Source organism: Pelmatolapia mariae, linkage group LG1 (assembly GCF_036321145.2).
Source record: "Pelmatolapia mariae isolate MD_Pm_ZW linkage group LG1, Pm_UMD_F_2, whole genome shotgun sequence".
NCBI lineage: Eukaryota > Metazoa > Chordata > Actinopteri > Cichliformes > Cichlidae > Pelmatolapia > Pelmatolapia mariae.
Window position 1 is genome coordinate 22922720 of NC_086227.1, and position 26557 is coordinate 22949276.

The 26557-nt window shown below is 41.1% G+C and overlaps 1 protein-coding gene across 7 annotated transcripts in view; it reads right to left on the minus strand.

Moving 5' to 3' along the window:
• tcf12 (transcription factor 12) overlaps positions 1–26557 on the minus strand; it is an 83232-nt gene that overhangs the window by 6685 nt on the left and 49990 nt on the right. For 2 of the 7 annotated variants that reach the window (XM_063476023.1, XM_063476012.1), the window contains exons 9-16: positions 13723–13822; positions 12283–12422; positions 11624–11765; positions 11362–11432; positions 8721–8865; positions 4255–4328; positions 2580–2651; positions 1908–2099 (exon numbers count right to left, since the gene is read on the minus strand). In XM_063476023.1, the coding sequence (XP_063332093.1) occupies positions 1908–2099; positions 2580–2651; positions 4255–4328; positions 8721–8865; positions 11362–11432; positions 11624–11765; positions 12283–12422; positions 13723–13822 (936 nt within the window). Of the gene's footprint in view, positions 1–1907; positions 2100–2579; positions 2652–4254; positions 4329–8720; positions 8866–11361; positions 11433–11623; positions 11766–12282; positions 12423–13722; positions 13823–18116; positions 18320–26557 lie in introns of those variants that run through there. The other 5 variants (XM_063476041.1, XM_063476032.1, XM_063476048.1 and 2 more) reach the window with 4 other exon arrangements.

Below are 26557 nucleotides of genomic sequence, written 5' to 3' on the forward strand. Positions count from 1 at the left end.
ACATTTTGTGTTACTGCTCGCTGCTGCGACATTCTCAGACTGCCCGCTCTGTAACCACAACTGAGGACCCGTCTGTTCCTCATGTCTACGAGAAGAATAATCCTTCTGTGTTCAGTTTCAAAAGAATTCAAGCTAAACCCACTCCAATGTCTGACTATCTCCTTGTTATTTTGTTCACATTCATAACATAGAAATGGTCAACTCCCACCACGTCGTGCCACAAAGCCCCTCCTTTACCACATGCTCTAGAGCCATTTGATTTCCTTTTTCAAGGACTAAGGAAAGGCGGAGAAATCATCACTAAGGGTGGAGAGCATCTCCCTCTTTTCCTCTGGAATGTGATCCCCAGTCACTGTTGGCCTCTGTTAACCCCACCGCTCCGAGATCCTCCCCTTCCCCAGCGCTACGCTAATCTTTGCTGTGCTCTCAACAGGTGTCCAAACAACTCTTTGTCTGGAGGAGGAGGAGTGAGGCTGGGGCTCTGGCAAGAAAAGAACGCTGCCATTTTCATGGCTGGGCCTGATTACCATACAGCTGAGGACCTCTATTTGGGTGGAGGCTGTGGGTTCAGACACACGTTTCCAACGATTCAGATTTCCTGGGTTGTTAAAAAGAAGTGATGAAAAGGGGTGGAAGGGGGTAGAGGGTGGGGTGACAGCCAGAGTAAAAAGCCTGTGGCTGTGCCGTGTCGAGGCTGTTGAGCCCTGTCTGAAGGGACCTCTTCCCACACAGGAAGTGCTGTGTTAGTGCAGACACAGTATGTTCTATCTCACAGTCGCAGTCGGTCAACATCACTGCCACAACCCAGCTCTCTGTAACAAATACATCAAACTGAGCTCTTCTGACAACCACAGTAAAATTCTTGTTAAGGGACAAAGCGAGCTACCCAGCAGCCTCCGCGTACGAGTGAAAACAACCATCGACAGGAAAAATACCGCCTTAAAACAAAGAAAAAACTAAACTGCTTTGAAAATAAATGAATTTCTGCACGACAGCTCCACTGCAATGATCAAGACAAGAAAACAAAAAGTGCAGACTGAGCACTAAAATGTCAGTCTGCACTCAGAAATGCATCTTTTCATTCTTTCTTCATGCTGCATCAAAGTACAACCTTACCAAAACACTTTACTCACAATACGTGCTTGTTTTATAGAAAAAGTTAAACTAATTAATTAATAATCAATTTACACACAAAAGGAGCCTTTTGGCCTTTCTGTATAACAGTAATCTAAACAAGAATATTAATTTTAGGTCTGAATTTAAAGGCAACACCACATTTACAGCTAATCACTGGCTTATTAGATACAAAATGTCATCACTGTCTAACTTTTCCTTCCATCATTTATCTCAGAGAAAAAAGTAATCTAAACTTCTTCCCACATTCAAATTAATTCGATCTTTTTCTTTTTAAGTTTGTGTGTGTGTCAAACTTTTTCCAAACACCTCCAGATAACAGTTGGACGAGTCATCCCATTTTAATTTCCACTGCAGATGTGTTCAAATCTCCTGGCTCTGTACAATCAAATACCTCGGAAGGAGGATGGGCGAACACGTCATGATTTACACCGAGACCGGCATTCCCCCAGTTCTCAAGGGGCTTCGAGTTTAACTCTAGAAGGATTGCAACGTACAAACACGTCCTACACCATAGCGCAACTTTACTTCTTTGTGCCTGTTTTCCTCATTTCTCTCTCAAACTTGTGTATACAGCCGCTCTCAAGAGGAGGGTGAGCCTACGGCCAGCCATTACACTTATGGAAAATATGCCGGTATAAATTCAACTGTTCGTCTGCGGAAAATGTCTCAAAGCTCTCCTTTTTTTGACCAGGTGGCCAAGGTGTTTTATGTGGTGTAGTTTGAAAAATACTGTACAGTAATAAATAAATACTTATATGAAGTTATCGTACCATCGCTGCAGTCCGACTTGGAACCAATGCAGAGGCAGGAAAATTTGGTCCAATGGCTGTTATTGGCCCATTTTGTGCCTGTCCCAGCAGACTGTGTATGTCGCTGGGCAGACTGGCGGTGGAGCCCACTGCGTGGTTCCTCAGAACAAGGATTGCATCATCCAATCTGTCCAGGCGATCCTCCATTCGAGACTGGGAGGACCAAAGGGATTGAGAAATGAAGGGTTAGGGAGAGAAAGAAGGGAGGAAAAGAAGGACAGAGCAGCTTAGTATAAGCACATTAGGGCAAAAATTGAAAATGCTGATTGTATGGTGAGGAAAAAAAAAAACACAAGATAAAGAAGGCAATTCAAATGCAAGATCAAATGAGCCATTTCAGCTTGAGTTGTAGAAGTCAGGATATGTTCTCATTTGTTTTTCAAATGAACAGAGGCACTGCAGCCACTTAATTTCATTGTCATCTGAACCTAAGCTGATTACTACAAGCTGGCATGGCTGCAGAAAAAAACAAAAACAAAAAAAACGACAACATAACATGACAATAAGGTGACAGAAGTAGTAATAAATGAAAGTGCATTTCACTGTGAAGAATGTAGTTGAACTTGTGCAAGAAAACAAAACGATGTATGGAACACGCAATGGGTAAAAAAAAAGAGTCTATCTGAAGAGTACCTCGCAGACATCCTTTAAGAAAGACATGGCATCCTGGAGATGCTCATGTAACTGCTGATGAACTCTGTTTTTCTGGCAAAGTCAAATAAGAATAAGAGAGAATTAAGAAAAAAAGATCAGAATCTATAAATACTACAAACACGCTGTGGGTAGAGACTGGTTTTTTATTTTGTGAAAGCACATAGAGAGAAAGAGGCAGGATTTAGAAAGAAGCACACAGCTGCTGACGACTCACTTTGTAAAGATAAAAATGGTTCGCTGTTTGCATATTTACAGACCCCTACTACAGCACTTGTCACGTTTTCTGCATCGCCACAAGTTTAAAACTTTACACTGACTTTATGTGCTGGGATAAATAATGTTGTTGTTTGCCTTCTTATGTTCATTTCATCCAGCTGTGCGTGTTTTGTTGATTACCAAAGTCTGCAGTTTTTTAAAAAATTCGTCTTAAATGAATATAACTACTGTTCACAGCCCAGTCCAGTAACAAAATTAGTCATTTTGACTGTAATCTAATCCTCAAAGAGCTTCATCACCATTTCCGAGAGCTCTCTGGGACTTTCCAATGTTCCAAGTAGTTTTGTCGTAACTACCAGAGGACCGTGATCTACGATTTCATTTCAACACACTCTTGAACGTTGCTGAGAATAAATGAGAATTTCCTTCACTGGCTGCCAGCTGGATTTTTCATTCAATAAAAAACTGCAATTGATTTTTTTTAAACCTCTTAGAAGCCTACATGACTCAGAAACAACCGGGTATGGATTCAAGACATTCTTAAGGAACATCTCTACCAGGTAGATATTGGATCCTTTATATTAAACCTGGATGTCTTTTCATTGTTACGTGTGAATACGGATTATGAAGGAGCTTTGCAGACTATATCAGGATGAATCTATGTCCCTCTAAGATCACAGCATGGTTAAAAGCTCCATCCTTTACTTCTGCAGGTCTTCTGTTTGAGGTCATAGAAACATATAATCATGTTAAACTTCGACACCAATACAATATGAATTGTTTGTAGAGCCTGACCGATATAGGAGTTTTAAAACCGAAACTGGTGATTTAAAAATCCAATATCGGTCAATATTTTCTTTCTTTCATACACATGAAACATAAATGCATTTTGTTAACACTTATAATCCATATTTTTTATGAATTCACTAGTTCACCCATTGCTTGGATGGGTTATTACCTAATATTATACTATCTTTATTTATCATATAAATATGTCTGTGGATCTGTATAGTAAGTTTATTTAAGTCCGTTTATCCCTGGAATAAACTCCCAGTAGAGTATGTAAACACATGACATGTGCATCAGGTAGCAGGGCTGAATGAAATCCGATCTTCAGCTCTGGTCGTACGGCAGCGAAGGAATTCTGGAGAAGAGGTTCAGCAAACAGCTGCCACCCCCACACCAGCCCCCATAACTAAACCCATCCCCCAACTGTCATCCCAGACCCGGCCCACAGAGTGGAGGACAGATGGCATGCCCCAAGGGACAGGTATTGTTCAGTTTGGTTATCCCTCTACCCCCACCTTCCTCAGCAAAACATTTGTCAGACAGGAATCTCACTGTAATGCTAGCTCAGTCCTTCATGGGCAGCTTATCTAAAGCGAGCATCCATCATATCCTCCTCTCACTGAATGATGGAGGCGGACAGAGAGCTTACCAGTGAGTGAAGGGAGTTCTCATAATTTGGGGAGGAGGGGGTCTGCCCACCAGCGCGGGGCCACTGGTTGGTACCTGAAGAGAGACAAAGTGAAGGTCAGTGTTAACACTTTTCTGATTCAGTTTTGGCCAAAAGCCGCATCCTGGTACGCTGACACAAAAAAACCGCTCACTGACAAACACAATAACATGCAGTCATAACACACTGACATCCTGATTTTCTGGTCTCTTGTTGTTCTATGAGAGGTATTTTTATCTTTCAGAGCTCAACTGCATCACTTCCTGATGGCTGGACTGCATCCTGACACATGAGCCAGCGCAGGGTTTGACTAACACCCACTTCCACCCTGAAATGAACGCTGCATCTGCACATTAATAACCATGGCTATGAGAACAATGTGAGCAGTGAAAAATATCACGCTCAGGACTAGTTTTCATGCATGTTTTAATTTTATTCCAGAAATGTGCAAAAACATCAGGAACGAGTAATCAAAAGTGCACCGCTGCTGACTGTTTTAGCACCTGATCTTCATGCAGGCTTTTGGTGAAAGAAATAATTACATGGGCTTTCTTTTTCTTAACTTTTAGTCAGTTTAAAGCATCTTTGACTGGTGATGTGGTAGCACTAAAGTCAGTCCTCTTTATATAATTTACATCTGTAAATATATGAGCCTGAATATTCCACTAATGTGTCCCATAAAGTCAAATCTAATTCTGCTCTAAATAAAGACCAGTGCATTTTAATCATATGATCTAAATACAGATATATCTAAGACACTCTGCACTGGGAGAGAGATTATAATTTACCTTTGGCACAGCGAGTTTTTGAATGTTTATCTGAGCCAAAAATTTAATCTACCGGCCAGTACAGGAAAGCAAATCAAGCTGATTTGATCTGGTGTAAATTAAAGAAGAGGAATCCACATCTGCTCATCACATTTCCAGCTACAGTACAACATTTCTTTCTTTCCTTTTCTGAGTCGCAATTATCCAAGTAGTGCCAGCCATGTGCTACAAGAGGCAATGCATTATACTGCAATCAAATAACCTTAATGGACTTTGACAGTAATGAACCTTTCCAGGTTATTTACAGAGTAGGATAGGGTGTCCGTAGTCTTTCCAAGCTCTTCTGGTGTCTATTATAGTGTTAGGATGCCAAACCCAGCCCACATCCTTGTAAATGGTGTGCACTGCTGCGTGATCCACACAAGGAGACTTTGTTTCTGCTATCAGTCATTTCGCATGATTCTAGAAATTCATTTTGCTAAAATAACCAGCAATGAAAAACCCATGCTAAAGGCAGAGGAGCCTGAGGAACGCTGATGATTTTTTATTCTTAATTTAAAGCTTAATTTACATCATTTCAAAGCTATAGCGTGCTGAGCGGGGTGCAGTTGTCCCAACTGTGAGCAGACTGAAGCACCGTTTTTAGTTCTCAGTTTTACAAAATCAGACCAATGTTGTCAGAGCAAGTACACAAATAACTTTTAAATCCTTTAAAGCCTAAACCATGAAATAACTTCTAGAACATTGTGTTTATGTATATTAATTTGCATGTGTGAGTTTTAATTTGTATCATATTTGCTACATTTGACATTTTTTTGCAATTATTTCTTAAAAATGTATTTTTTCTGATTTTTCAGGGGAAAAAAAAACAATCACACTGATGATGCAGAAGCCTCAAAACCTCTTGCAGTAGATATGACACACTTGGCTTTAAGGGGTTAAAAGTGGTAAAAATGTAGTGGCAACAAGCAGCTGATGTATATTTTTGACAAACACTAGAAAAATCACACCTTTCACGCTCAGGGAACTTCCATTAAATCATCCCAATGAAATGTCTAACTACACTTCTGTGGTCTTATGAGTTTTCATGTTTCTGCACACACACTCACACACAGCCTTGGAAAAGCCGACTTTAATTAACAGACTATTAAAAGTGACTTTGGAGGAGGAAATGAATAAGTCTCTGTTCTGCCTCAGCTTTCTCCCAGGTGAGTGAGACAGGAACTTCACATAAGCCTCTGCTGGCTGGCGGCTATGAAAAATTAGCCTGAAGCTCTGGTCCCCAAGTGCACCAGAGAAGGCTAATTGAACAAACCAGCCTTGAGTAATGTGCTGTATATTGGTGCAGTCCCAATGATGAATGGATTTGGAAACTTACATCAACAACTAGCCAAATTTTGGGCCAATTTCAGAGTATCGTTCTTTTTCTCAGCCTGGAGGCACATTAAGGACGAATAATTAGTAAAACTATATCCTTTCCCCATAATTCCACATGACATATTTGGCAGCAGTGCTTTATATATTATATAGATATATATCTATATAATATGGATTTTCTTCATTCAATAAAACACTGAACTGTTTTTGTCATATTGTTGCAGTTTTCAGGTGCAGCGTGCTGTACTGGAAATAGGTCAACAGACACATCACCGTCACTCTGATCAGCTGAGTCACAGCCACCTTCCTTCACTCACTGGTGAATAAATGGGGCATTTTGCCGCCTGGTCTGTGTGTGTATGCGTGTGTGTGTGCTGGGGGAACAGCTGTCCATGGGGCAGGGCAACAGCTGAGGAAGAGGGGGGCATACGTAGAGACAGCTGTCGCCACTCCATTACCACACATGACACAACTGCCCGTTAAAACAACACACTGGGCTTTCCCTTACTGTCCCCCCCTCTCATTCTCTTTCCATTGGTCTCCCGCCTCTGTCAACATATCTGACAGACCATTTTCTTCGTCTACATCTCTTTTTCGGTACTTAAAAGTACTGTGTACTACAAACAGGATCCCCTTTGATGGGGCCGCCCTGATTTCCTTACTACTTTCCTGCTTTTGTTCTCTGAATTTGTTGCAGAAAATAATTACAAATCAGAGGGAAACTGGTCGTCCCATCCCCCCCCCAAAAAAAATCTAACTACAAAAACACTTGTCTGGGAAATCAGGATTATATAACAATAAATCTACTCCTGAAACTGTTTTACTACAAAGTAGAATGAATAGTATGAGCTGCTATTATAAGCCATAAACGCAGTTCTGCAAACATGAAAAGCTTTTCAATAACTTAAAACCCACTTCAAATACTTTCATTACAAGATTTTTAAACCCTTTGCCGCCCCAAGAGCCGCAGTCATTCCACAGTTTTTCCATAAATTTCTATCACTTACAGGAAATGACAGCAGAAAAAATAAACTACACGTAATTCTGAAGGTACTTCTTGGCTGCATTTAAACTCCCGAGCTCGAGCAAAGTGCCTCCTAAAAAGCTGAGAGCCAAAACTTCTCTGTGATGTCACCGGGAGTCAATGCGGAGCGGCTGCCTCAGCCACAAAAATAAAGCTCCTGACGCAGATGCCGGGCGAGCAGGCGAGGGTCTGTTTTAAGATGCAGGTGAAGAATAAACTTGCAACACAGATTTCATGCTTTCAGTATAAATGGTGTCACTTTTGTGCTCGTGGACCGCAGAAAGAGCACAGCCAGCAGATAAATCTGGCATGAGGCATCTCTTCTATTTGCTTGAGATTAAACTTCCTTGGAACATTTTCGCTTGAAAATTAATTTTCGCGTTTCTTCAGTTTTAAATACTCATCGTGGCTGTCAATTCAGTGGATGTTCAGCCTTATCCCAGACTAAACTAAGCTTTCTTTTAGGATGGATTCATGTAGAAATGGCATTAACCGCCCCGACTCAGATAAAGCACGGAGAATGACGACCAAATGATTAGAGATGCTCTAAAGCTAAAAGGGGGTATTAAATTAAGTTTTAGGGAAACTCTTCACAATTCACTCTACTTAGGCTTTAATTAATCCGACTAATGCAGCACAGAGTAAAAGTAATTAATTGAATTAATTGAAGTCACAGGGCCCTATATTCAATGACCAGTACAAGCAGAGCTGTGACTATTACATAAAATACAGACCTTCAAATTCATTATTTCCTCTTTTATTCCTGAGATGCATGACGGTGCAGACACGCTCACAGTTACTGTATGATGTTTTGGCTAATGATGTGAGATAAAGCAGAAAAAATTAGCTGTGACAATAACTCCAGCGTCCACACAATAACACACTTTCCTGGAGAAGCCTACCTGTCGTTAGCACAGCTGTTCAGGAGGGATGACAACACTGAGTGAACAAGACTCAGTTTATTAATCAAACTCTTTCATTTGCCTCCCACTTCAGTTTCAGTCAGCCTTTTTATACTACATGAATCAGAAAGCACAGCTGGAGACAGCCTAAAGACCTGCCTTTTTGTGTGGGTTATTGCATTTGCACAGTTAAAATAGGGCACATATTCATGAAAGCCTGATAATTAGCTTGGCTATTCTAGGAAAAGAAATAGCCACTGAGTGTGTCACCGGCACTTTACCTGGAAAAAAAGCCTTTATGAAGCAGTTTCTGCTGGTATCTAGTATATGTGTGCAGACAGTGTTTATGAGATTAAAATCCACAGACTGGTGACCTACCTGGCCTTCCAGACGGGGTGCCAGCAGCAGTCACCACGGTACCTGCTGAGGCTGCACCTGCTGTGGCTGTTAGAGGTGAAGGAGAACCCACAGGTGTCGACGGATTGGATGGAAAACTACTGCTAGTGTGGTCAGGTGAGTAAATCTGCGGAGGCAGAGAGGAAGACATCAGGAGAGACAGGACAGATTAAAAAAATAAAAAAGAATAATAAGATGAATTTGAAGCAGGGGCGTGTTTACCAATGTACACCACCCTTCTATAAAAACAGTAAAGTAAACATGCTTTTCCAGCTTTCCGAATCAAGTTCCTAACATCAAATGGAAAATTAGCCAAAGTCCGTTTCAAATGTTTCAATGAGGTCTTTGCATTATTTTCAATTAAATTAATCCTTTAAATGCACTCTCAAATTTCATTTGTTTTTTAACTTTTTTAGGAAACGAGGCTGTTTTAAAGGAGCACACTTTATTTTCACTCGTATACAGACTCTCTGCTTGTAGGTGTCCAGTTTTTCCAGTGTGCAGACGCCCAACCTGGAAACCCCGTTAAGCCAACAACAGAAAATCTCAAGGGGCACAATTCAGCCTGTAGCCAGAGATTATACTCTGAGCCATATATCAAAACCCCATCATATTCAAATGTTGTTTATTCTTGCTTCTTTTTAAACCTCATAGTCTATTTAAAGAGGACAAATAGTTACATTTGAGTTACTTTGGTTTCATTGCTGCAATACTGGCAGTTTTCGTCGTGCCATCCTCTGATAGGTCACGCTGAGGTCACTGAGTTTTAGTATGACATGTCAATCACAAGGGAACGAGGAGATTATGTCTTCAGAACTTTCACAGGGATTTCATTTGTTTAAACAAATGCTGGATTAAAACACAAACACGTCCCTGATTTTTTTTTCCCTTTTCCTCTTTAATAAGAGGATATTTGTGCCATAATGGAACATGCCTCGGAGAAGTCAGGGTATTACGGTGGATCCTGACTAATTAGCAGAGAAAAAACAACAGATCCACAGAGATTTCTCCTCCAAGTTAAGATCAAATTGAGCTTGAAGGAAAGCGTTCAACTTCTGTGGGGATGATAGAATGCACTCATTATTAATAATCTCCTTATTCAATCTTGATCTCGGGGCTTTAGTTTTTCAATCAGCTTGGAGTATCAGGATAGAGGTTTCACTGAAGTGTGTGGCGCTGAATGTGGAGGAGGATCGGCCGTTGTCTGAAGGGAAGAATGAGTATTTATGCCCCGCGACACTCAGAGAGCAGAGAGCTTCTCTCTGCTCAGCATTTTCACTCCCAGACATGCAATTCAGTGAAAAACTAAGGAGGATTAATAGCGCGGTTATCTCTGCGTTGGAAACCAATAAAACTCAAGACAAATCTCCAAATTTTTCTTAGTTTCTCGACAGCTGTTTATAACCGTGACTTCTGACCCGACGATATATGACTTTCTATTCTTTTCACTCACCGGCTAATAACGCTGCATTCAAAGTGAAACATGGCTCATTTTACTGGAATAAATGAAGCTCCGCCTCATCATCAGTTACGCTCCCGCAGGCGGCATTGGGCCAATAAGCACGGCCAATTTAAAAGGGCCGAGAACAAAAGCTCTACAAAGGGGGGCCCATGGAGTTGAGCCACAGCAGTTATAAACTCCCCTGTGCACCCCTGATCCATGCGCCCACCCCCACCCTAGTCCAACCGTGTCCATTTCACTCCAGCTTTGTCATGCTAATAGAATTGAGTCTGCAAATATAAAGGACTTAATTTGTTATTACCATGCCCAAATTCTCATATTTTGGATTCACACTCCTAAGAAATATTCCTCTTAAATGAACAGCTCGTGCTGTGTGTAAAATTAAAACGCTGCTTTCATGTTTATGCAACATGTTAAACACCATTTGAAGATTTAGTTGAAATATTGAGGATCATAGGTTTGAAATCCAAAGCAAAACTACATCCAGTGTGTAAATGGAAACAGCAAATATTGTTGCTGAGAAAACAAGGGAAGAGTTTCGGATAAAAAGTGTCTGTTATGTCACAAAAACTTCTACAGAAATGCACATGTACGTCATCATTTTCGTCATGCAATTCAAATGGTGACGTTTATCTGTGAGTCCACTTCGGACACACAACACTATAAACAACCTAAAGGACTGAACCATTACAGGATGTCCCTGAAGTGTAATCCATTGGCTTTAGGAGTATTTTTTTAATGTACAGTTGCCTTTCTTGAATACTCTTAGTTTAAGCCCACAATTATCCAGGCTTAGGCCAAAAAAACAAAAAACAAAAAAACAACTATAAACTTGTCCTCGGGGCTGTTTTAATCAGCGGTCAGTATAGCATTTAATTCCCTGCATGATTACTGAGGTCACCTTCTTTGGAGACAAAAACTAAGGGGGGGGGGGGGGGATTTTTACTATTTTGACTTTATTTTTACTTTGATTTGCAGAAAAATGACAACCATTTGAGCTCGAGGGCTTAAAGAAGTCAGACATGAGTTTCACACTTGACTAGAATTGCAAAAACTTCTTTGAACTTGACCAAAATGCCTTAAGCAACACTGACGCTACCCGGAAAATACTCAGTATTGATAGGCAATGTTTTCCATCGTAGACATAACAGCGTAACTCACCGAGGCTAAAGCCTTGCCCAGTGCGTCTCCAGTCTGTGAGCTTCCAGTGGCAGTCCCCCGATTTGCAGCAGCTACGAAAACACAGAGCGAAGCTTTGTAATCGTAAACTCAGACAAATGTGGAGCGGTTAGAGTGCACAAAGCAGCTGTCCCCCTGCATGACTCAGTGCCTTCACAGAATGAACATTCAGCTATGATTACATTGCGGTGTCAGTAATTAGCCAATCTGAGCAGGTAGCTGAACTGTTAACACAAGAACGTACCCATGACCCCATCGGCCGAGGTGACGGACGGGGTGTGTGCTGCAGTGACGAATGGTGAAGTGCTGGTGTTGCTTCTGTGGAAGCTGGACATGGGAGGAAGACTGGCATTGATGTCTGGAGAGACTGAGTGTGCGGGGTAATTCTGGAAAATTGGGAAAAAAGAAAGGCGTTATTTTCAATCATAAATGTGTTTGTGTGAGACAGAAAGAAAGAAAGAGCTTATTTATTTATTCTCGAAATTAAAAATGCCCTTTGACGTCTTCCAGGCTGTCACGCAGTAAAAGTTAGTGTAGCGGGGGAGGGACAGAGATAAAGAGAGGGCAGGCAGCATCTGCAGCCTCCCTGTGATGCCCTGCCAAATGAAGCAGGCAGGCGGACGAAAAAAGATCAAACGCTGACACAAAGAGGGTCAGCGGTGTCTTCACTGATAATAACCAGACAACAACTTAAGACACACACAGATCCCTCCGACTGAGGGAGATGCGCTATGGGAGAGCAGAGCAAAAACCAGGGCTTCAACAGAATTTATTTGCCCTGCGTGTTCAACAATATACACTGGATCGTTCATGTAAACGTGAGGGCAAAACAGAAACTTACTAGCAATCATCTATCACTTATTCATAAAGCCTAAGTACCGCCGGCCGAGCTGTGAAGCTTACCAAACGGTCGTGTGAGTGCAGGCTGCTGTAGTTTCCTGACTGTGGCATGTGAGATGAAGATCCTGCGAGTATTCCCCCGTAGCCGGGCTGACTGATGCCATTGGACGAATTCCACGGGTCAGACGAACTGTGGGTACCATCTAAAACCAATAAACATATCACTTTAGCACACAATGGATTAGAACTGAAGGAAACAACATGTTAGACAGACGGCTAACCCCCTAACTTTACCCTTAAAACTTGGGGGTCATCCAAAGAGCACTTTTTAGGTTTTTTTCCCTCTCGGGACTGAAACACGATCCTTGTCTTGACAGCTGAGATAACACAAACGCTAAAGAGCAACAAGAAGACGTTTTTGTGTGTGTGTGTGTGTGTGTGTGTGTGTGTGTGTGTGTGTGTGTGTGTGTGTGTGTGTGTGTGTGTGTGTGTGTGTGCGGGAGTCAGTCCCACTGAAAAAAAACTGAGCACACATCTAACAACTCAATCTGTCTGGCAACATATAAACTACAAAATTAAATATAAACAGATGTTTGGTTCAGTGGATTTGGAGCTCGCGATAACCGCCAAGGTTATAACTGTTAACAAAACTAAACTAAAAACTAAAACTAGGTGTAAACAAAATACTTCAGTCATCTGAAATACATTGTGAGCTTAGAAAATTGACTGAAATAAACAAAATCAGGCAATTTTCTTTCACTTTATTTTTTGTCAGTCTGGCCAAATGCGTTAACCTAACAAACACCAGGAGGCTTTGATGCACATGTTTTTTCGTGACGCATGACATAAAGTGCTAAATTTCTATTGAACATCTGATCTCTGACACAAGCCACCCACATTATAATAACAATAAATTCAAAATACTACTGAAACAAATAAAAACAAAACTGAAACAAGCAAACCCACTTAGGAAACTAAAATGAACTGAAAACAAAAAATAAAATAAAAATGCAAACTAATGGAACAAATCGAGATTCGAACTTGATGAAAACATACCACACTGACTTTAATTTAGGCCAGAGGTTCTCAAAGTTTTTGTGACTTAATGGGAGTTTAAACAGTCAGCAAAAGCTTGAGACCCATGCAGAAAGAATGCACTCATCTGGTTTATGCTGTTAAATATGATGTTTGTCCTTGTTTATAAGTTGGTGAGCTGAGGTGGCTGCTAGATTTCTTGACATTAGCTGTGTTTCTCAGAGGTCAATGGCTGGGATCGCAAAAAACCCCCAAAACCCAGAAATGCTCACTTGGTCTTATCCTGCCCTTCTAAATAATGAGAAATGAGCATGAATGGAATATACAGTAGTGCGTTTAATCCTTCTCATACTTGCTGGTTAATCATGCACAAACTCAACACACGCCAGTGTAATAAAAGGGCATTAAAAAAAATAAGCAGTGGATGGTCATTCTATCCAAAACATGGAGACTTTGCTTTGAACCTACCGAAGAAAGTGCTTGCAAACATACTGCTGGAGGGTTTTGGAGAAGAGTACGAAGGTGAATCTCTGTTGAAGTCTTCTGAGTTTGGAGATGGTGCGTACACCTGCCAGGAGAACATGATTGTCATTAGAAGCAACCGAAACACCAAGGCTCGACTGTCACACACGGTATGAGGGTGTTCAAACTCATTCAGCTCTCTTATATCAGTTTCTCTGAAGTAAACACGCTCCCTAAAAATGCAAAGCACAATCGTATTAGGGTATATACAAGTATGTGATCTCACACGCACACATCCACTGCAGAAACAGTCCTACAACTATAAATACACACATTCTAATGACTAGCAAGCAATCAAGCTCATGACGGGGGGAGTGGATTATCAGAAGTATTTGCATTTCAGATCAACTCAACCTCTAATGGAAGTATAATGACACCCGCTTACATGCATAGACTAAATGCCTGGCAAATTGCAGCATTCCCAGAGAGGCAGAAATCAAATAAGCGCTACAAAAAGAGCCTGCTTTGCTTTCTTTATACTTCTACCTGCAAGCTAGCGGGGGAAAGACACAATGAGCACGCTGTTGTACAGCTGTGAGTGTGTGCCAATCTGGGCGGTAAGATCAAAAAGACTGGAGTCCAAACACCAGTGATGTGGTCTCTGACTTCATCCACTCCAGATGGAGGTCGAGGGAGCGAGGCAGAGCATAAAGGAGGGAAACAGGGAGAAAAAGTTTTGGACAAATTCTCCCTCCCACAGACAGGACTGGATGACCCCACTGTCGTGTAACACTAATCAGAGCCAGACCTGCCAGCTCGATTCCACCTGCACATTTCCAGCTTGTGTCCCCACTCAGCAAGATAAACCTGCCGTTTAATGGCCTCATTTCACACTCAGATGTTGACAGCTCACTCCTCCAAATTGGTTCCTAATGCACGTGGACGTGATGACGACCACAAAGGTTGTTTACTTACTTAAGTTCTTTTATGACGGGGTGCTGATGGAAAATATGCACAGCAAACAAAGTGTTCGCGCTGAAACGCTCGCACATACACGTGAACATCACATCAAAATGCAGCTTAAGCGAGACTCTGCTGAGTGAGCAGGTCTCCCGCACGCTGTTGTCTGGGTGTGTAATTAAAGTGCTCTGGGAGGGGTGCAACCCTCATGGGTCTTCTGGCTTACACATGTGACCAGGGTTGATAGTAAGTTCCAGAGAGATCTCAGGTTAGCCTCACACGGGAACCCGGGCTTTGTCTTTCGCCTCTGTCAGACGCTCAATGGGCAGCATATGGCAGCGGATAATGCTAATTGTCCTTTTTACCCTGGGCTAACCAGTCAAAGCATTAATAAACCATCCCAAACACCGGGTGCCTCATTCCGCCAGGCCTATGGAGAAGAGGGCCCGCCTGGGTTTCCTTTTACAAGGCCATTAATTAAAAGCCGTCACTCACACGGATCAGCACACCAGCACACACCTATACTGGCTATTTGAGCACCAGCCGTTATTTCTTAAATAAAATCAACACAAAAGATAAATCTTACAGTGGCACCTTTTTTATTTACAACTAATTATAATAATATGAATCATAAATAATGAAAGCAAACAATGACTTTTAGTTAATGATAATCTATGAAGCTTGATTTTGGTGAATATATCCTCCACACCTTCCCATGTGCCTCCCAGCCTTGCGGTACCTGCGTTTGAAGTTCACGCCTTACCGATCAAAATATCAAAGGCTGAAAGAAAATCTGTCGACGACCACAAAGGACATCACAGAATAACAGGAAGGGAAGGGAAATGTAAAAATAAATAAAAGTAAGGAAAAAATCAGTCCGTCTAATTGCCAAAAACCTCAAAGAGAAGAGTTCAAACGCACTCTTAATGGCTTGTCCTGTTTTATATGGTATGTCTTTACTTGGAATCGAACCAACTCTCTGGGGCATTTTGTTTCAAGTCCAAATCTTAAACACTTACAGGGCTTAGAAAGAATCGATGCCTCTTCAAACTAAAGCTGAGCTCAGTCTGCTCTCTTAGAGGGGCGTTGTTCGACATTTGTGTGCGATATCTGCCAATGTTTTTTGGAAAATAAAAGCTTCAGTATTTTTATGCATAAAACCGTGACACTGAGCCAACACAAAGACCAACTTTTAGTGGCACGATGTTTTGATGTTGTAAGAGTTGGCAGTGGAAGCCAAACGCTTACATGAGCATGTGAAGAAATAAAAATTTCAATGTTCAGTGAATTCACATTTAAGTGAAAATATAAACATTAAATGCCCACAAAGAATTGAATTCTTGACTAGAAGAAAGCAAAGAAAGCAACTGAAGGAGATGAATAGATCTGAAGAGAATAATAATGTTTATTCTATTATATCATATCTAATAAAAACATATAAACTGCTAAAACAGCTAAATCTTACATCCAAATGTACCGTCAAGAAGCACAAAAATACCTTCCAGTCAGTAATGTCACAAAAATTTGGTTTTGGCATCAACACAACTTTGCTGACTAATCACAGTATGCCGTACCATTTATGCCTATACTCTGACTTTGTCCTGGATATTTAGTCAAGCATGCATACTGCAGTGCAGCAAACACATGTGCCATGTAGGCTTCTAGAAAGCAGGATCCAACCTGTTGCACCACAAAAACAACAACAACAACAACAACAGGCATGTGGCACTTTAAAGAAAACATGTTGTGACATTAACGTTTTTGCTATTTTCTGGTCTAATTTTATGTCCTTCCACTTGTGAAGGACAGCTTTCTGTGAAGCAAAACAACAACCACCACCAGAACAGCAACAACAACAACAACAACAACAAAAAGGGGTCTAAAAAAATCGCTGCAGGGCTTTCACTTCAATTTTTTCTTTTTCACTAATAGGCAACGGAAGAAAGCTCAGTGAGCTGCTCCATCTGTATTGGTACCGTGCCACCAACTCACAAGCCAATGGCCCACTGTGAATTCTCCCAGTGCTCCAGATGGTGAGCCTGCTATGCAACTCTGCATTATAACAAATTAATGTGGATGAAGTTGGTGCAAAGAATGAGCACCATCCTTCTTTTTCCTTGCAAGCAAAACAGGAAAAAAAGAAAGAAAAAAAGTTGTTGGTGGTTATTTAACAAGTGCTTTTGATCATAAAAGTTTGCCCGTTCCGTCCACATGCTATCAATTTTCTCCCCATCACCAAATGTAACACAAGCCTGTTAATACTTAATATGAAAAAGATCAAAGTCATCTTTTGTGCAGCGAGAACAAAAAGGGAAATGCCGTAATGGGTTATGAGGAAAGCTGAAACACAAGCATGAGTAACATGACCTTTTCAATACAATGCCATAAAAAAGCTAACCTCTTCATTTCTCTTTCAAATGCCCTTTTTATCTAACAGCAAAAACAACACGTGCAGTGACAGGTGGAAATCTGTCTGCGTAATTTGCTTATGACAGGATCATTACTTAAGGATTACTGAAATGCACTGCAGAGCTACTTCACCCGTTGTTAGACTGCCCTTGATCAGACTCATCAGTCCACTAGATTTTTACAGTAAAACACCTCAAGCATAGCTCGTCTTTACACCTACAAGTCCACACACACACACACTCACAAACACACACACACACACACACACACACACACACAAACACAAAAACTATGGAAACTCAAAAGTTCCGAGGGCAGCACACTTTAATTAACGCATGTATTGACACAAAAGCAGTCACAGAGTAAAGCTTTTCAGAGTAACAAAAATCAAAGAGGTCATTACAGAAAAGTTCAGAAATCACATTAGGCTCCCTGTGGCGTCAAGAATGCCAAAGTGATTAAAAACAGATGGAATAACAGCAACACTGGTGCTTGGAGCTCAATCTGCAAACAGGAAAGTCTAACCTCAACAGGCAGCCTCTTTCCCTTAATCATTCCCAGACTCCCACTTGTTATTATTTCAACCCAGTCTCGGAGTTGAAGCAAGCAGCCAGTAAAAATAATTCAAGACTGCAAAAAACTTTCTGCTTCTCTGCTTCATTCTCTGCATGAGAGGAAAATGCTTTGGAAAAAAAAGGGCAAAACCTGCTTTTTTAAAATATGTCTAACCTGGAATATTTACTTGTACGTGGTACAAAGCAGGTTTGAGTCACTTGTTTTAATTGCACTGTGTGACAGCTTTAACTGATGCAGTGGAAAATGAGGCAGAGGAGCATCGGACGCTTGCACTTGCATGCAAGGAGACGAACAAAGTGCTTTAAAAGTTCAAACCAACTAAGTGCAAAAACTTCACATAAAATCAGACTGACAGTCAAAGGGATACACTCGTATACATACACACACAGGCAACCACACTTTATACAGCTCCCCTCTGTCTCAGACACACACACATTCCCAGAGAGACTACTCACCGATTTCCCGTTGTAGTAATACATTAAAGAGTTACTGCCCATTCCAGGGACAGGGTAGGCGCAATACATTATAGCTTTAACAATTTAAGTGATAAAGGTATAGTACAGCGGCACGCTAGCTTTCTCTCTAGACATACATCCAAACCGTTCAAAAGGGACTAATAATTCTTTCAGTACTGGCCTTCACACACACACAGACCCACTCAGAGGAAACTTATGCAAAGCAGGATTGTACCATTCCACACTGTGGGAAGGGGTGGCTGTAAGAAGGGAGTGGCTCGTGTGGTACATCCCTCCCTTAAGCCTCTAAGTGCTGAGGCGAAGAGGACGAGGAGGGGGGAAGGGAGTCGACGGGGAGGTGGGTATAGAAAAGATAAAGGGAAGTGGGTGGGACGGAAAACAAATGTGTGAGCGGATTTAGAAAGAGAGGAGAAAAAAAATGTTTTAATTCCAGGCATAGAAAAATGCAGATTTTCTGCAGGGGAACCCCGACAAACTGGAACTAAAATAATTTTGTTCTAAGCAGGGTTTTATTGTGTGTAATTCAAAAGCGATCAAATGAGGGCTTTAAATAAGTGCGGCGAGCCTGTTCTCTTCCACACGTTTTAATCCCGGGCGTCTAATCTTTTTGTTTTTGTGATGATTAAATGAGTCTACAGGCAGTGAGGTGGCTTTTGGAAGAGCAAAGCCATCTGGAAGCTCATTTTACCTGTTCCCACACATGGTTTGCACCCCAACAAGGAGTCATTAGAGTGGAGAGAGTGACGGCTCAACATTGCAAGAAATTTTTTTTAAATCCATGAATCCAAAATCCAGCCAGCAATACAACGGCTGATTTATGAAATGTGAAATGTGAGAGTTTGGGTGTTAGCGCAGGGGGACCTTTAGCTGGAGCCCCTGTAAACACAGAGTTGCAAAGCATGCAACAGCTGCAGAGGGGTTGGCTTGTGACGTCGAAACAGGAAAATAATGCTCCATTTCCTAAACCCTGGGGGCCTCAGACGGGGGAGAACTAAGGGGGTGGGTGGGAGCAAAACATTGACAGCCATTTTACCGTGGTTTACTGTCACTGCAAGCCACACAGCTCCCCATTACCTTTATCACGGGGGAGGAGAAGGAGGGGTGGGGGTGGGGTTGGGGGGTAAAGGAAAGAAGAAGAAGAAAGGAGGGGAGGAGGCGAGAATAGATACCATATTCTAGCAAGAGACCGGTCTGGACAGCCTGACTGGAGCCTTTCATGTGTGCCACTCGAAGCTTGCTCGACTAAACACAGGCCTGTAGACTCATTGAGAACATTACTGTTATAGAAAGATGAAAGCTTCCACTTCCTTAAGAAAACTAGGCCTTTATTATGCTTTTGCTTTTAGTACTGTTATTATTTATCCCCCTTTCTTCTCAGAGGTCCTTTTAAACTCATCCAAAACACTGGCTTTGCATGTTGTTACCCCTTTAAATCTGGCACTGTTTCAAGTTGATGCTTTAAGGAAAATGGTCATGATAGAAGTGTTTGAAGAGATCTTAAAACAAGTCCAGACACACATCGCAGTGTTGCGAGGAAAACACATGAAAGCAGGGACAAATAGGCACAGACACACACACCAGTTCTGGCTGATTCAGGATACATCAAACTAATTTCTCTCACTACTGACTCTGAAGGAGAGAAAATGCCTAATGAGTTCATTAATTTATAACTTATGAATGACCGTGACTCACAGTTCACAGCCTTGATATTGCTGGAAATCGTCACTGTTGAGCTGGGAGGTGAAGGTTCAGCTCCGCCCACCTGTTCACGCGATCCTCTCTAAAGACACTCAAGTCATCACAAGGTGCTTTTCTTGGGATTTGTTTGGGTGTTGAAAAACCCCGAGCAAATCCACAGGCTGAGGTCACCCCCCAACTCACGCATGGATTTAGCGGTGATGTCATCGGGCAGGAAGATTGCTTCCTGTAAGAAGCTCTGGTTCTAATTAGGGAGGGCTGAGTGCGGGGCGCATGGGGGGATTCAAACCCTCTCCCTCCCAAACTCCTGGCTTTATCATGAATGGAGACTCAAAATTCAGTGTTTCTGTGCATTAAATCAAAAAGACCATTTTTATTACCATGCACCATGAAACCCGCATTACCCAGACAGTAGTAACACTGGCAATGATAGTGATGGTTAATATTTTTATAGACTCTGGCAGCGTGATGCCAATTTCTAAAGTTAGCTGACCTGGACCCAAACAAACAGCAGATGGGGGATTACCCAAAACAGGCTCATTAGCCCTATTTTTTATGTATTTTATGTTTTTTTAAAATAAATTAATTTAAACTTACTTACTAAAATTTTTTTGCTTACATAGTGCTCTTGAGAGCTTTGTTTTCTTTACATATTAAAGTCTATTAAAGTATGCAACGAATCAGCTACTAACTGATCATCAACAAAATCATCCAAGTTTCTGTGTTCATTTTACCACAAACTATAAAAGAAAATGCAAAAACCTGTTCACTGCACACTTGATGTCTAAAAAAGGATTAAATAATGATTTCTGTAAAGTCTCAGTTACTGTATGACAGCTTGCATGTTTATATTTAACTATAATCTCTGCGTACGCTACAGAGCAGTGAGCTTGTATAATTGAGTCCAGTTATAAAAATTAAATTTCCCTGCAATACAAGCACACTGCACTGCAGCAGAAATCTCATTAAAATATGAAGATAAAACTAACAATATACATTATGCTGCATCAATGAATTGCATATAAGGAAAATATAAAAAGTCAGAGCAAAGAAGTGAGTTACTGAACCTGTTTAGGAAATTGATGCTTCAAAGCCAGCTGCAGGCTTTATTTGATACTGTTAAAGGCATCAGAGTGTAAGTGGATGAAGGGGACAGATTAAACACGAACGTGTATGTCAATAAGATGAGTGGCACTGATTTTTGTAGGGGTGCATGAAGAGGAGGGACAAAAATGAAACTTGGGGTTGACAGCACTGAGGCCTGTCTGCATTATTTATCTCCATACCCGGAGAAGAAACACACACGAGGAAAAGCTGTTAAGACTGTGAACACTACTCATGCAGATCCATTCAATCACAGTTTTGTCATGTGAGGCCTGATCCTGAATTCTTCGGTATGAGAGCAGAAGCAGAGATGCTTTTGATGGAAATTTAGATGTTCTGACAAAAAGAAGAGGACAAGACAGATGCTATACAAGAACACAGCACAGCGGCAATTTTTGGTTGATTTAGGAGCTATATGTTCACGTGTCCCAATTGTTCACGTAAGATGTTTTTTGTAAGATTATGATAAACAAAAGCCTATAAAAACATTTGAGGAAAAAAACCCTCACCTACAGTTATAAGTAAGAGAGACTGCCAAGTTTCTTTGGATCCATTTATAATATAGTAAATACATCCGATCTTAAACTACAAACTAATTTTTAAGAAGGGTTAAATTTCTTTTTCCCATGAGATGCCACATCGTTAATCCTGACTTCTTTGTGTTTTCCGCTTGAAGAGTTCAGGGAAGTGAAAGCAGACACCTCCTTTTTGCATGAAATGTAAAAAAGTGCTGGGATGGGACACCTGTTTGCTCTTTTGCTGCAAATCTATTTGAACTCTTCATAACAGACATTAAGGAGGGGGAAAAGTATGTTCTGGGACGGATGGCACATGTTTGAAATTTCAAGTTAAGTCTAATAATAGACTTCAAAAGAAGAACAAAAATAAAACAGAAGGTTTTATTTATTTTATTTTTTGTGGATTTTGTGCTTGTTGCATGTGACTGCTGGTCTCAAAAGCTGTTTTACAAATACTAAATGTCCACATTAGAGACTGCAATTTAATGCAAGTGACACGACTCATGGACTCATCAGCAAGAATGATTCAGCGTTTGTGTAACAGAAAAAAAAAGCACCCTTATGTTTTCAATCATACTTACAAGAAGAGTACACACATTTCAATAATTAGGCACTTGGACTAAAAACCTGATGGCAGGAAATGATAACACAAAGCTTCTAACCATATTTATTTTATTCTCCGAGCTAACAGAAATAAAAGGAATTTTAAAAATTTACATAACACATTTGTGCTGTGTTTGGACATCTGTCCAAAACCATATGGCAGGGAAACTAAAAACAACCTAATAACATTATTCTCCTGAAAAGAAGCTTCCTTCTTTTTTTACTTTTTCTCCTGCTGCTTACACTTTTACTTCACACTGTAGAATAAATGTGAAAAATGTGTAAACCGGGAGAGAATAGAAGAGATTGAAAGAACTGAATAAGACAGTGAGATTGGGGCATAGAGAATGAAGGCTTCTGTGGTTAAATGGTGAGGATGTAATCCTTCAAAGGATTAGTTTCATTACCTTCACGGGGACTCATTCTTTTGTTCTGGAAGGATCTAGAAGGTCACTCCATCCGGGGTACAGATATGACCCAGTGGCAGCCCAGAATCACTATTTTGAATCTACCAACTTAAATTTTCACATGATTTTGATTCTAGTTACAGATGATGTCAACAAACAAATAAATAACAGCACTGTTCAAACTTTTCTGCCTAACATGAACAAACCAAACCCTGATTGGCTTTGACACAAGTAGGACAGTGTTCACTGGAAGTGCTGGGCATCTTAAAGGTGTAACTTATCTCGTCGACGGCAGACAGCAGAGCCGGTGAAGACCACAAGAAAGCTAATCAATTAACATGCTGGAAGCATCAACGCAGCAGAGACAGAAATCACCACTTCTGGTCAGATCTTTCAGTTTAAAATAAGATAAGATTATCGTCTCCCACAGGAGAATATCGACTGAGATTTGGTGAAATTCGAACAGATGAAGCTGCACCTTTACTGCATGTAATTTCCTTGCTCCATTTCCCCTCATTTCCTGCCTTCCTCTACTGCTCCTATCTAATAAAGACTATCAAAAAAAGGAATAAACAGAATGACGCAGTGGTCCAGAGAGTTGGAGACTGACTTTCTATTCACTAACTAATTATGTAATGACATGGCTTCAACACAATCAGTGAGAAAATTTGTGATTCAGATGGAGGATCACAGAGCTACCCCAAAAGATCTTTATATGATCCTCCGGCCAGCCAGAATTTTGCAGGAAAAGAAGACTTACAGGGTGTCTTTCTACGCTGCAAAACCATCCCTTAAATGGCTCTTCTGTATTTTAGACTGCATGACGAAAAGCTCATTCATCCCTCTGGAGTGCTGCAGGGATGACTTTTGTTGTAGGCCAACCTGAATGTTAGCATCACCCTGGTTCCCTCGCCAAAAAAGCAATGGGATTTTTTTTTCTATAGGCTTTTAGTGTGACATATAAGTGTTTGATTCTTAAACATTTAATTCTGCATGATAATCTCCACAAATTAGCAGCACAGTTATAACCTGAATAGTAAAACGTGGGTATTTGCTTGCATATTTGTTGTAAAACAAAATGTGAGAATGACTAAAGCTTGTTATTACAGCAGACCTTATTTTTAGGGCATTGAACAAGAAGCTTTGACACAAGAGAACCAGACGTACAAAAATGCAAACCTAGTGTTCATTCTTTGGCAGTCTGCTGCAGCTGATGGGCAGATGTGAGCAAACATTTACACCTGCACATATTGTGTCTGCACATGTTCAATTTTAAACACCAACACCAACATTATGAAGATGATTTATTTCTCTGGGTCCTTAAACGCTTCAAGAATAAACAATAGTAAAATTCTAATGCTCCAGTACTTCCGAGCTGAATAAACTTCCTTTGCCTTAGAAGCAAGCTGACCGACACACCTTCAGAAACCTGAATAGTCGCCATCTATGGTCATTACACTGGTCTCATTTATCCCTCAGTAACACACACATCACACATTACCTCCGACCTACAGCAGAATCCTGTGGTTCAGTGATGTCTTTTCCAGGTCACAGCAGCCACCCTTAGATGGTCTCTAAATAACAAACTTAGTGATTGTTGACAGGCTGTGTTCTTGAGTCTGCCAGCGATCTCAAATCAAGGTTTGCATTAATGCCGTACACTCACGCAAGGCTTACATGAATAATTTACAACAGGCCAGAATGTGAGTAATGACTTTAATCTGTGCATTATTTTTGTGCTCTTAGTCCTTTTAACTCCTTGTTCTCCTCACAGATGAAAGAGGTCAGGCCTCTGGATTGTTTGCCTGTTCCATTATCTGCAGCCTCTAATGTCAGTGGTAAATTTCAGCCACCCAAACAAAGATAAACACAAAGCCCAGGGTCCCAGAGGTGGCTGCGACTGTTCAGCATCATCCCGTCAAACCAAGGATGTCTATCTAATCAGCCATCTGATGAGGTCATCTCTGGGGAGCTCACTAACTGGGGTCAAGTCAAAGCCTACAATATTGGCCCCTGTCAGTTTAATCACCTATAATAACACATTCAAAACAATGACATACAGAACATACACCAAATTCAAATTTTTACAGTGAACTTTGGAACAATCATGAATAATTTCCAGCTTTACAGGCGTTACTCTTTAAGAAATAAAATTAAAAGACGACTTAACATTTGCAGCTCGGTCTTTTATCTGCCCCTGTTGTTAATATGAAACCCACTGAAGTAGGGCCTGCTGCCCGATAACAGCAACCAACTGTCAGCAATCAAGTCTTTTTGAGCTATGCAAGTATTTAATATTAGCTAGTGGGCTTGTCATGATACTAGAATTTAAAAACTTGATACCAAAAATCAGGAAAATACTCCATACGCGATACCACTTTCAATACCACAGGGAAAAAAGTGAGAAAAAAGAAAGTGTAATTAGCTTTTCTCTGACAACGGCGCACTTATGTTTTCTAGATAGATAAATTTCAAAGGCCTAAAAACTGTATCAGCGTCATTATTATTGTTATAAATCCAATATTTTCCTTGTTTCACATTAGAAACCATTAAATTGTACAACGAGACTGGGAAACAGATCTCTGTTTAGTGACTTCCTACAAATAAATAAATAAAAATCAGCAGGCTACTTCAGGATGTAATTGAAAGTGTATGCATGCACGTTTGTTTATAATGTTCATCCCTGCGGGTGTCATTGTTTAATTCATGTTTTTGTGGATTTACATCAGAATATCAAAAGGCAAAAACACAAAACATGCAACTTTATGCTTTTCTGCTGGGTGGCCCCAGTATCTAATTTTGCCTGAGACTTAAAAAGGCCCGGAGGTTTACAAAGGGCTTTACTGATGCATTTCATCTAAGATCTCTTCCCTGAGCCCCGTTACTGTCCCATCCTGCCACGGTTCAAAGGAAGAAACAAAAAGAAGCTGCTCTCTCTACAACAGGAACCCTAGCTTACTGCTGCAGTACAGTATTATTCTTGTCTTTGAGCCGTTAATGGCAGATGGAGAGGGAGGGAGAGAGAGAGAGAGAGAGAGAGAGCGAGAGAGAGAGAGAGAGAGAGAGAGAGAGAGAAAATATACCATTTGAAAGTCATGCACCAGACAACACTGCGAGGAACATTTCTAGGTCTTAAGATTCACAGCCTAGAGCAGACTTCCTTTCTTACAGCTCGCACAGTACAAATCTCTCAGAAACAAGGGTGTCTGAGTGATCTGTCAAAAGCAAATGTCAATCTTTTTTGTCATCCACACTCAGGGTTCTCGCTTGCAAAAGGCCCCGAGGGGAGCCGAATCTCAGCCCACCACTTTCTTTCTCTCATCCTGCAGCCATACCGTCACCAAAGCCAGGGAGGAAGTGTCACATCGAGCCGCTGTGCCTCTGACAAGGCGGGGATGGGGGGATGAGGCGGTGGGGGAGGATGGCACAAACGCTATTTACACAAACAAACTCGACACGCACACAGAGATACACACCATGCCCTTGCAGATTCCCAGAAATATCCTACAAGAGGCAACTTTCCCCCACGAGCTACCAGCTTTCTCTCCCTCCTTCTTCAGTCCTTCTTGTCAGACAGGTGCCCACGCAGCTGCCCATCAGCATCCCTCGGCGCAGCAGCCTGTCTGTCCAATGACAACAAGCTCTGTCCTTCATATCCACTGTTCAGATTATACAGTCAAATAAAAGCAGGCGGCCAATGAGATCCGAGGTGTCTACTGTAACAGAACTAATGCTTCTATCAGTATCTCCCGCACAAAGTGCTAAGCTATAAATTTATAGATAAACAAACAGCTTTGAAGAATCCTTTAAACAACATATTGCTAGGCATATACATCACACGATTATACGATTGCAGCCACTGCAGAATCCCACGTCTGCAAGCACACAGCCAGCAGACCACAGAGGAAAGTATGAGTGTGGTTGATGTGGGGGTGGGGGGTTTGTCTGTATATAAGATGAAAAAGCCCTATAAACATTTAAATATTTGCAATCACCAGCTGGCCCGTCTAGATAGTGTTCACATCCCGGTGCACTGCAGTGTCAAAACCTAACTGCACAGAGGATGTGCTCCCGTAAATATTTTGATTCA